The sequence below is a fragment of the Trachypithecus francoisi genome, unplaced genomic scaffold (genome assembly GCF_009764315.1).
Source record: "Trachypithecus francoisi isolate TF-2019V2 unplaced genomic scaffold, Tfra_2.0 Lachesis_group15, whole genome shotgun sequence".
Lineage (NCBI taxonomy): Eukaryota > Metazoa > Chordata > Mammalia > Primates > Cercopithecidae > Trachypithecus > Trachypithecus francoisi.
In genome coordinates this window covers 113,119,062-113,130,491 of record NW_022681460.1, presented here as the reverse complement: position 1 = coordinate 113,130,491, position 11,430 = coordinate 113,119,062, and the positions used below count along the sequence as shown (strand labels likewise).

Here is an 11,430-nt window from a genome sequence, read left to right as displayed (position 1 = left end):
GGGCCCAGGCCTGTCCCGCAACGTAGGACAGGGGTCAGCAGCTCCAACTGAGCTCTGAGGACCCCCAGGTCAGGTGATCGACCCAGTGAGGACCCCTGCCCCAGGGGAGGGAGGGAGCCAGATTCCCCCCACAGACTGACTCCCTGCACATGGGGATCTCAGAGCTCCCCAGGGTTGGGCCTCGCAGGAAGGGCTGGTGCAGCGAGAGGCGGGCAAGCTGCTGGCCCTCTCTAGTCTCCTCTCTCCCTCTATGACAGGGCTTCACAAATATTTTCAGGCCCACGGAGAGGGTGGGCCCAGGGGCTGACCCTTCCCTGTCTCCCCTTTGCGACTGGGTTGCTGGAGCCAGGGCCTGCTCGGGGCTTCCATGCCCATGTGTGCAAGGCTCGGGGCAGAGAGACGGTCACCTGGTCCCACCCACCCATCCCGGTGGGCCAGGAGGGCCTGGGCTTTGTAAGGACCCTCGAGGTGGAAGCAGCCTCCTCCCCAGGCTTCTCCGAGCCCCTTCCTGGACTCCCAGGGCTGTGAGGACCCCAACCCATGGCCTACACCATCCTGGTCTGGCTGGGGCAGGAGGGCTGGAGATGGGCTCCCAGGCCCCTTCCTCTCCACTGGGCGGGACAGGAAGAGGGTAATTGAATCAGCGCTTCTCGCCCCATCTGGAACATTCCAACATGGAAAACCCACGGAGCAGCTGGGGAAGCAATTTAGGGACTTTAATTAAAGGCCGATGACTCTCCCAGGGAGCCTCTCCCCGCATGCAGCCCACAGGTCCCCCCACATCTGTCCTCCGTGTGTTCGGAGGCCCAGCTGGGCACCTCACCGGCATTGGGTGCTGGTGGTTAGGCGGAGTTCCCACTCAGGGGGTGCAGAACACGCCAGCCCACCCTCTCCCCTCGCTGCTTCCAGAGTCTACCCCTCCAGGCCCTGGGTTCAGGCCCCAAAGCCAGCCAAACCAGTGCCCCACCCCTCACAGCTCTGTGTCGGGAAGGGAACAGTGGGGCCATTTGGTGGACTCAGAAAAGGAACTCCAAACAGAAGGAGGAAAGTAGCAGAGCCTCAGTGAGAGCACAGTTGCCCCCTCAAAGGCTGCCTCCATCTCCATCAGCACCTTCTGCAGGGAAAGGCATTCCAGATAGAGGGAACAGCACATGCTAAGCCTGTGAAGCTGGACAGGCCACGGCAGGTGGAAGGAGCTGGCAGGTGCCAGTGTGGCGGGCATACTCGAATGAAGAGCGCATGTAGGACTGAGGGGCAAGCCGTAGAGGGCTGTCACAGCTGTGACCTGGAGTTTGATTTTCATCCTAGAAGCAATAAGGGGTAAAGGTGGGGATCAGAGTATTTTTTTTCTTTTTTTTTCTTTTTTTTTTTGAGACAGAGTCTCCTCTGTCGTCCAGGCTGGAGTGCAGTGGCCAGATCTCAGCTCACTGCAAACTCCGCCTCCCGGGTTTACGCCATTCTCCTGCCTCAGCCTCCCAAGTAGCTGGGACTACAGGCGCCCGCCACCATGCCCGGGTAGTTTTTTGTATTTTTTTTAGTAGAGACGGGGTTTCACCGTGTTAGCCAGGATGGTCTCGATCTCCTGACCTCGTGATCTGCCCGTCTCGGCCTCCCAAAGTGCTGGGATTACAGGCTTGAGCCACCGCGCCCGGCTCAGAGCACTTTAAAATAATAGTATCTGGTTTATTCTGCGATGGCCCTCCGGCTGCCATCCGGAGAGCTCACAGTAGAACAAAAGAGGTGCTGGGACGATGGTGAGCAGTCCCTGAAACTGCCCAGGCATGAGAAGGGTGTGTCCAGGAAGAAGAAATCCATATGCACCAGGCTGGGAACTGGGTCACCAGGGGCCAGGAGCTGTCCTGTCTTCCTTCCCACCCCCACGCCTGGGGCAGGCAGTCGGCCCAGTCTTCACAGAGGGCACCCATGCAAGGGGTGGAGACAGAGCAGCCCAGCCCAGTGATCCCCTCCTGGCAGGGATCCAAGGTGGTCTGTTCCCTCTTCCCAAGGCTGCTGTCAGTCGGGTGGGCCCTTTCCCCTCCATCCACAGCAGAGCTTTGAGGTAGGACGGAGGCTGTGCCTGTGACTTGTCCACATCTGGGACCACATTTGCCCACCATGTTGCCACTGTGGTCGCTGGGAAGGTGCTTAGAGGGGAGCTGGGAACCAGCCTCCAGCCCTGCCTCTGTCCTGGCCTGGGATGGAGGGGCCTGGAGGAAGTGCGTGCCCCTCAGGGCAGCTGCAGAGTGGAGCGTCCACTGGGCCCAGAAACTAGCAGGAGGAGGGCTGGGCGTCCAGACGCAGCCCCTCCTGCAAATCCTTCCTCACTGTCTGCATCCCTGGGCCCCAAGACAAGGAGTGGCTCCAACTAGCTGAGAGGCAGAAAGGCCATATCAGGGCCTGTGGGACTCAGCGGGGCTGTGGAGACCATAGCCAGTCCCCGTGACAGGCCTGGGGCTAAGCCCAGGCAACCCCGGAAGTCATCATCAGGGCAGCTGGTGGGCACCTGGCAGACAGCACGTGACAGCACGTGGCCAGGAGCAGATGAGAGTCATTCCCGAGGGGACCCTCCCGCTCCCAGGACACAGGGGTGGACAGGGCACCTCAGCCTGCCTGAGTCTGGCCTCAGTTATGAGCAGGCAGCTGGACTGCAGAGGGCCACTAATTCCAGCCCTGTCCCCAGGGGCGGGCACAGAACAAACACAGTGGAACTGGGGCAGCAGGGGCCTGGGGGAGTAGGTGGGGCCTGAATGGGTGGGGCCTGAGAGTGGGTGGGGCCTGAATGGGTGGGCCTCTGCAGAGAAGGCTAGGAGGCTATTAATCATCGCCCTGTGCACACACCCAACACTCACTGACCTCACCAACACTCAGGCAATTCCACAAGGCTCCAGAAGGAAGCGTCCACTTCACACCTGGATTCCGGATCAGCAGAGGTGGTGGGTGCAGACCTGACTTTAATCCTGCCCCACCACTCCACAGAGCAGCCTGTGGCCTCAGTTTCCTCATCCTGAACACGAGGACAACCCTGCCCGGCCTCCCAGAGCTGAGAAGAGAGCCTGACCACGGCCCCCAGCATCACTAGGGCTAAACCGCATGTCATTGGGCAGGCCCTTAGCCTCTCTGAGCTCACACGCTAGACCTGACCAGGCACACCACCCACCTCCGAGGGTATATAAAGAATGAGTTTTGAGCTGGGTGCGGTGGCTCATGCCTGTAATCCCAGCACTATGGGAGGCCGAGGCAGGCAGATCACGAGGTCAGGATATCGAGACCATCCTGGCTAACCCAGTGAAACCCGTCTCCACTAAAAAAAAAAAAAATACAAAAAATTAGCCAGGCGTGGTGGCACATGCCTGTAATCCCAGCTACTTGGGAGGCTGAAGCAGGAGAATTGCTTGAACCCGGGAGGCGGAGGTTGAAATGAGTAGAGATGGCACCACTGCACTCCAGCTTGGGCGACAGAGTGAGACTCCGTCTCAAAAAAAAAAAAAACAAAAACAAAAACGGTGGCATGAGGCACACAGTCAGTGCCCCGTGGAGTTCGCTGGTATGGTTATCGCATCCCCGGGGGCAGCACCTCCACCCTCCAACCTCGAGGTTTTGTGGAAAAATCTGGGTCCGAGCTTTATTTCTTAAATATTCCTCTCTGCCCAGCACGTGCATGCAGCCTGCTCTGGCCGGGTGAGCGGATGTCAATCAAGGCGCTGAGCATCCCCAGGGCACCGCTCAGCCCCAGCCAAAGTCCTGGCCGGTCATCTGGTAGAACTTGCGGTTGAAGGGCCGGTAGAACTCCTGCAGGCGCCGGACCACGGCTGCGGGCACACGCGGGTGTGGCCGGCCCTTGGACTTGCCCAGGCAGCGGGGACGGCTGCCACCCTGGGCCTTCTTGAGGCAGGGGAAGCCCTTGGTGGCGTTGAAGTAGAAGTGCTTGTCCGTGACAACCCGTTTCAGGCCCAGGAAGTCCTGCACGCGACCGACCTCTCCGGCCGGGTCACTGACCAGACGCTCTCCGCTGACAAACAGGAAGTGGGACAGGGGGAAGTATTGCAGCCAGTGGTCCAGGTGCTGAGCGTACAGGCCGATGCGGACGGCGCTCCAGGCTGTGTCCACAGGGCCCAGGCCGTGGCGGAAGGCCAGGGCGCGGAAGCTTGGCAGGCCCGGGGTCTTGGAGAGCGTCTGGGCATAGTCGGAGATGGCCCGGGTCACGGGGTTCCTCACCACCACAATCAGCTTCATGTCCGGGGACATGGCGTGGATGCGGCGGGGGGCCTCCCGCGTCACGAAGTAGCTGGGGGTCTTCTCCATGGTGATCTGCCCATCCAGGGTTCGGGGCATCAGACTCCTGCGGGATGGGTGCAAGGAGAGGGGGTCTGAGCCTACCCAGCTCTAGACCGACCCCTAGGGGCCCGGGACCAAGGCCCCCTTATGCCCGGGAAGCCCAGGCCTCCAAGGTGGGCAAGACTTCCTCTCTGCTTGGGCCCCCCCCTCCTAACCTGTGCGACTGGGCAGCCTGGAACATGGACTGTGAGGGTGCTCAGCCCAGCGCCGGCCTGCAGCCGGGCCTGTTCCACCGGCCTGCCCCACCTGCTGCTGCACTGAGAATAAGAGGATGATGGTCGCTGGCGGGAAGGCACAACATGCTCCTCACCACCCACATATCTTCCTTGTGCAATCCCTGCCATCCTCGCTTCCAGAGCCTGCTCCCTCCCACTGGACGCACACTTTCCTGGAACTAGGCTGCCCCAACTCCTTTCTCATCCCAGACCAAGTACCCCGAGGCCCGCCCGCCTAGATCACTCGAGGTCACCCTTTCACTCGGTGGTTGACAGCATCCCCTACATCAGCCCTGCACCAATTATTGACAGTGTCCTCAACAAAAAGTAGCCCTCCCTGCTCCCTCCCTCCCCTGATGTAATTACATCTCTTCCATCTTTCTTTGTTTTTTGAGACGGAGTCTTGCTCTGCCACCCAGGCTGGAGTGTGGTGGCGCGATCTCGGCTCACTGCAACCTCTGCCTCCTGGGTTCAAGCGATTTTTCTGCCTCAGCCCCCAGAGTAGTTGAGATTACAGGCGCCTGTCACCACACCCAGCTAATTTTTGTATTTTTAGTAGACAGGGGGTTTCGCCATGTTGGCCAGGCTGGTCTCGAACTCCTCATCTCAGGTGATCCGCCCACCTCGGCTTCCCAAATTGCTGGGATTACAGGGGTGAGCCACTGCAGCTGGCCTCTCTCCCCATCTTTAATTGTAGCCCTATGAATTCTCATCAACCTGGGCCCGGACTCAGGAGGCCAAAAAGTCATCAGCAGAGCCCAGCACATGTGAGGAAAGTCGGAGACGTGGTGGCGCCAGCCTGAAGATCTTCCCAAGACTCTGGGCCACTGTGGCTCCCCAGATCTTGCAGGTTGCCAGGGTGCCAGGCCAGGGAGGGGGCCTTTCTGAGATTCTCCTCATTCTGACACAGGGGAGGAGGGCATTGACCCAGTCCCAAGGTCCCGGGGGAATCGGCCGACCGCAGCCCAGGACTGTCCCACCTGGGCAGAGAGCCCATCCTGGGTGCCCAGCCCAGGCAGGCCCAGGCACCCCCAGCAGTGCCCCGGGCAGCACCTGCCAGCCAGGTAGTGCAGGGTGAGGTCGGGCAGGGCAGGGAGCGGCAGGTCAGCTGAGCAAACAGCTCCGAGGGAGAGCTGGGGAGGGCTGGGAACTAGGTCGATAGAAACAGGAACTATGTTAGGGAGGGGATGCCCTGCTGGTCATGCCCAGCCCTGCCTCCTGCCCTCTGAGGGGGCTTCCCCCACCCCTGCTGACAGCCCCAGGACCAGCCCCTGCCAGGAGGCTGCCCTGCCAGGAGTGACCGCCCCAGACTTGAGCCCCTGGGAGGCAGGTCCTGAGTTCCCTTTTCCTGCTCAGACCCCCAGGGAAACGCAGGCTGGGCCAGAGGCAGCTGCACAGATCCCAGTGCGGAGAGCGCTGGAGGTGGGAGGGAGGATGTGTGAGGACAGCAGCAGGAGAGAATCCAGGCTTCCCCCACAACACCCACCAGGAGCGGGGCAGAGCGGGGGTGGGCGGCACAGGAGCCTTCCCGCCGCCCCGCAGAACCAGGCCCTGGGCAGAGCTGGCCTACAGACGTCACCCGACAAGTCCTCCTCCATCTTGGTGACAGAAGGAGCTGGGCCTCCCTCCACCCACTCGCTGCCACTTCAGAAGCAGCCACAGGGAGACTGGGAGGGGCAGGGTTGTTGGGGGTGAACGTGGGGCTCAGCCCTCCCTCTTCCCACTCTTGGGGGCTGCCTCCTTCCAGCCTACCTGGAAGGGCGGTGTTGGTCCCAGAGCCCCTGCACTCCCCGCCCCACCTCTCACAGCTGCAGCCCGCATGGGAATCGCACCCAGCGTCCCAGGGACAAACACAGAGGCCTTAGATGGTGGCAGTACCAAGGTCTGAGGCCTGGCAGCTCAGGGGCACCCCCATCCCTGAGAGGAGGTCATGAGAAGGGGAGGCACCCCCAGCCCCCGCCGCAACCACCACGGGACCACGCTGACGATGCCCACAGAGAGAAACCCGGCCAGTGCTGGAAGGCGACAGACCCCAGGCCTCATCCAAAGTCACTGCCTGCCTTTCCCCTCGGCCCTTCCCTCCCGTCTGGACGTTCTTGACCCCAGGCACCAAGCGAGACCAGAAGCCCACCCCTTTCCTTTCCCAGAAAGCACACCAGTGACTGAATATCCTCCTCTTCCCGCCTGCTGGAGGGACCAGCACCAAAACAGGAATGTTCGCCCTGCCAGGCCTCCTCTCCAAAGAGTCAGAGAGAGCTCCGAAGGGGGATGGAGTTCCCGGACCCCCTGCCGTGGAAAGGCGGTGGGAACACAGAGAGGCGGCAAGGGCTTTCCAGGCCCCCTCTTGCACAAACCAGCTCAGAGATCAGAGATCTTTGGGATCAATTACTTTCCCTCCCCAGGCATCTGAAGCCTGTCCTAGCCCGGGTGTGGATGAGATGGGAGAGACGGGGGAGGAGGGAGAGGAGCAGGACTGGACCTCGGTGTGACAAACATCTGACAAGTTGCTATAAGGACCCTCCCTTCCTGTGGAGCCCACCTCATCTGGTGTGCATTTCCCTGTGGCTTTCATCCAGCCCCGGGCAACCCTCCCTCCTCCGTCTCAGCCTCCCTCCTCCTGCCCCACACCTCAGGTCTGAGACTCACAGATACCAAAAGGGCCTGGCAGATGCCAAAGTCAGAAAGTGCAGGGGGACTGCATCCCCCACAGGAGCCCAGGTCCCTCCCCGCTACATACTCAGACCCCACTCCGTGCACCCACTGCTCTTGCAAACCAGGAACTAAGGGGTTCCCCTACCCACCCTGCTCCTTGCCTCTTCTTGCTTTTCTTCTGTTTTGTTTGTTTCTGAGACAGAGCTGCACTCCAGCTGACTCCTGCCTCCCAAGCTGGAGTGCAGCGGCGCTATCTCAGGTCACTACAACCTCTGCCTGCCGGGTTCAAGCAATTCTCCTGCCTCAGCCTCTCAAGTAGCTGGGATTACAGGCACCCACCACCATGCCTGGCTAATTTTTGTATTTTAGGTAGAGATGGGGTTTCACGACATTAGCCAGGCTGGTCTCAAACTCCTGACCTCAGGTAATCCACCTGCCTCAGCCTCCCAAATTGCTGGGATTACAGGCGTGAGCCACTGTGACCGACCCTCTTCTTGCTTTTCTAAAAGATTACGGTCAAAGTACAGCCCCCATTTGCCCCCAGACAGGGCACCCTTCGCAGACGGAGACCTTGGGGAGTCCGCGTGAACCCCGCACCTGGCAGACACAGGTGCTTCACTAGTGGGTGAACAGCTAAGCATGTGCTGAGCTCGGGGGCACTTGTGAGCTACAGTCCCCAAGTGGGAGGCCCCTCAAGAGCCTGGATGAGATGACTGAGGTGGAGAGGTGGGAAGAAAGGCCGATGGCCAAAGTCAACCCAGGACCCACCTGCCGAGGCCACAGGAAGGCCAGGTCACCGCCTGGAACTAGGTCAGTCACAGCCCAGTGGGAGCAGTGGCCCAGAGACTCAACTGGGGGCCCTGGCTACTCCTCTCTGCTCGCCTCCCCACAGCCAGCACCCAGAGCAGGCACTGGGGGCCCAGCCCAGGGTCTGAAGAGCAGACAATGTGGCCTTGCAGTTGGGGAAACTGAGACAGGGTGAGAACTTTCAGAGGCTCACTGCAGGCTCGTAGCAGGCTGAAAGGACAGAAGCACAGGCACCTAGGGGCACACCAGCCCCACGTGGCCATGCCCCCTCAGACAGCACAAGGACACTGTAGTCCGGAAGCTCAGCGGGCCCAGCTCTACTGGCTCTGCACTGCCCAGTGAGGGGTCAGCACGGTTGGTCCAAGGGAAAACCCCAGAGGCCACAGGACCTGACCCTTGGAATTCTCCATACCCACCCCTTCCCATTCTAAAACATGAGGAAGTCAAGAATCTACCAGAGCAGTCACCCTTCTGTACCCCTCCTCCAACCCCAGGCACGTCAGTGTCCCTGGAACCCTACCCCCAGGGCTAAGGAGCTGACCCCCAGGCTGGGCCTGGCCTTGGCTGCCTCTCATCCTCCCCAGACTGATACCCCAGGGCTGGACACATGCCCAGAGTGGGCCTGGACTGGCCTCAAGAGCCTGGGCTCTTCCAGAACCCTCTAGGGCTAAACCCAACCCTAGCTTCCCCTGTGGCTCCTCACAGCCCAGCACAGATCCCATCCCAGTCTCTTGTCAAAACTCATGGGGTCAGGGGTGGCTCTGAAGTGTTTACTCCACTTAATTGCACATCCTCAACCCAAAGCCCCTTCTCCCTTTATCCCTCCCGCCCCTCCGCTCCTCCCCAACTTCTAGCTTGGCAGCCCCTCCTCCCCTCCTCCCTGCAGCAGGGATTAGGGATGCATTCTGACCCCTGCCTGCCGTCAGGGGAGTGAGGTCTCTCCCTGGAGCCTGAGCTGAGGATGCCTGATTCAGCCAGGTGAGCCCCAGGAATGGACTCCACGTCCCCCAGCCACCACCTGACTTTCCCAGTACCCCACGCTGGCACCAGCCCTTCAGATCTCAGAAGCGAGCCCCTCTCCTCTCACAGAGCCCCTCCCTGCCTACCCTCCAAACCCAAGAGTAGTTTTAGTACAAAAGGCAAAGTTAACAAATAGGGGTAGGCGTGAGGGGAGGAAGAGGATCAGAGGATCAGGAACGGAGAAACTGGGGCACCTGGAGAAGCGTCTGGGTCCCGCCACCTCAACTGACTCCCCAGGTGGCGTTGGGCAGGGTCCTCTCAGCAGGGGTCGGTCCAAGCTTGGGGATGAGCAGCCACCAGCGCGGGCTGCTTCAGCTGGGGCTGCGCGCTCCCCACATTCCACTGCCACACCCCATGTCCATCATGGGTAGAGGCAGGACAGAGCCCCATGCATGGGGCTGGATTCACCCTGGGCACTCCCCGAAAGGCAGTCTCCTCCTTTCCAAAGCCCAGACTTTCTCCGGACTCCCAGGACCACCAAGAAGGATTCCATTGCCCAGACTCAGGGGTCTTGGGGAGGAAGGACGCTTTCTAGGTGGCTGCCTGGAACCTAGAGGCCCCTTTCTACGGTACCTGGCCAGCGGTCAGAGAGTCACACCTCCTTGCCCAGAGTGACAGGGAGGGAGAGGCATTTCTAACGCTGCCAGGTAGTCCCACGGGCTGGAAACGACCTCCGGGCTGGGATGGCACCGCCTGCCCCAGTCCTGCTGGGTCCCTCAGCAGAGCGAACGGAACCAGGGCTTTCCCCAAAGTTTTCAAAGTTTCAGGGAATCCTAGCTAGGTATCATTCCTTCTTCCGGAGCGGTGACCCCAGGTCAGGCCTGGGCCCCCCACAGGGCGGTCCCAACCCCACTGCCCGGAAACCTCGCCCCACTGCTCCCTGGGGCGCACGATGCCCTCCCCGGGAAGGCGCCGGTCAGGGCGGACAGGCCAGGGTGCTCACCGGTACCAGGCGAGGCCGCGCTGGTAGCACCTGTCAAAGAAGTGCGGCTCAGAGCCCAGCGCGCGGACATCGGGGTGCAGCCGCAGGAACTCCAGCAGGGCGCGCGTGCCGCCCTTCTTCACGCCCACGATGAGCGCCTGCGGGAAGCGCCGGCGGCCGGGACCGCTGGCCACGGGCAGGTCAGGTGCTCCCGGGCGGCGGACCGAGCTGGACGGCTCAGAGAGCGCGGGGGCCGGTGCGGGGTCGCGGGCGGCTGGCGGGCAGCGGCCGGGGAGGACGCGGAGGCAGTAGGCGCCCAGCACTAGAGCCACAAGCAGCAGCGGCGCACGGGACGCCCGCAGAGCGGCCCCTTGCCCGGCCCCGCCGCCCAGGCCGCTGCTACCTGCCATGGAGTCGCGCCGCTCCCAGGCCCGGGAGCGGGGGCGGCAGGCGGGCGCGCATCTCGGCCCGCGTGCCCCCCAGCCCGTGGGCGCCTGGCTTCTGCTCTGCGCTCCGCGGTCCCGCAGCCTGGGAGCGGGCGCAAGGCGGGGCCTGGGCCGGGGGCGGAGTCGGGACGCCTTCCCCCTTTCCCCTTCCCCTCCCCTCCTCCCCACTCCCCCTCCGAGGCCACTGCCTGGGCTGGGACCCGCGGGCAACCGCCACCACCCGGGCGCGACTCGAACTGCCGGGACCACCAGGATGCTCCTGCTCCGAAATCCCGGCCCCGGCTCGCTTGACTCCGGCGTCTTCAACCCTGCGCGGGGAGGATGCGGCGGCGGTGGCGGTTCGGGACGCAGGGCAGGGACGGGGCGGCGCGCGGGCCTGGGGACCCTCTGTTTGAAGGCCGATTCCCTCCCCCGCCCCAACTCCGGGACGTGCGCGGCAGGTGCACAGGCCAAGCCTTGGCCTGCGGGAGCGGGAGCCTCATCGCGGGGCCAAAGGGACCGAGGAAGCGCGTCGATTCCGGCACTCAACCTGCCAAGGGAGAAGGAGGCCGGGCCAGCACCCTAATATGCAGAGAGGGGTCCCAGAACGTGTGTGTGGGGGGGTCTGCGGCCGGGAATGGTGTGCGTCCTGCACTCCCAGCTGACAGTCAGCCTTGCCACACATCGGGGTCACAGCCTGGCGGCTAAGAGGTCAAGTCACCTCTGGTTACTGATTTAGAATGGAGGGAACAGGCTCAGAGAAAACAGGCTTCCGTCCCAGGGGCCCAGTGGTGAACTGAATTCAGGCCTGAGACATACTCTGTCTACTAAGTCACCCCATCTGCCCAGCCTTAGTCCACCTGGCACTCCCCTGAGACATCAGTGATGCATTTCGGAAGGTGGCAAAGTGGACCCCACTGGAGGTGTGAAGCACTCAGGGAGCCCTGTGCTGGGGAAGTGAAAGAGCTCAGGGCCTCCCCAGGGGCTGCCTCTGAGGGGCGTGAGATTCAGGGGCCTCCCGGCTGGGATCTGTGGGGCGCTGGACACTGCGGAA

General features: G+C 62.1%; 1 protein-coding gene across 1 annotated transcript; it reads right to left on the bottom strand.

Annotated features, from left to right (window-relative positions):
• Positions 1-3,595: 3,595 nt before the first annotated feature.
• HS3ST6 (heparan sulfate-glucosamine 3-sulfotransferase 6) lies at positions 3,596-10,490 on the bottom strand. The gene is made up of 2 exons (XM_033236189.1): positions 9,973-10,490; positions 3,596-4,339 (listed from the first exon to the last, which is right to left on the bottom strand). The coding sequence occupies exons 1-2, from the start codon at positions 10,359-10,361 to the stop codon at positions 3,724-3,726; spliced, it is 1,005 nt and encodes a 334-aa protein (XP_033092080.1). The 5' UTR covers positions 10,362-10,490; the 3' UTR covers positions 3,596-3,723.
• Between the last annotated feature and the right edge of the window lie 940 nt (positions 10,491-11,430).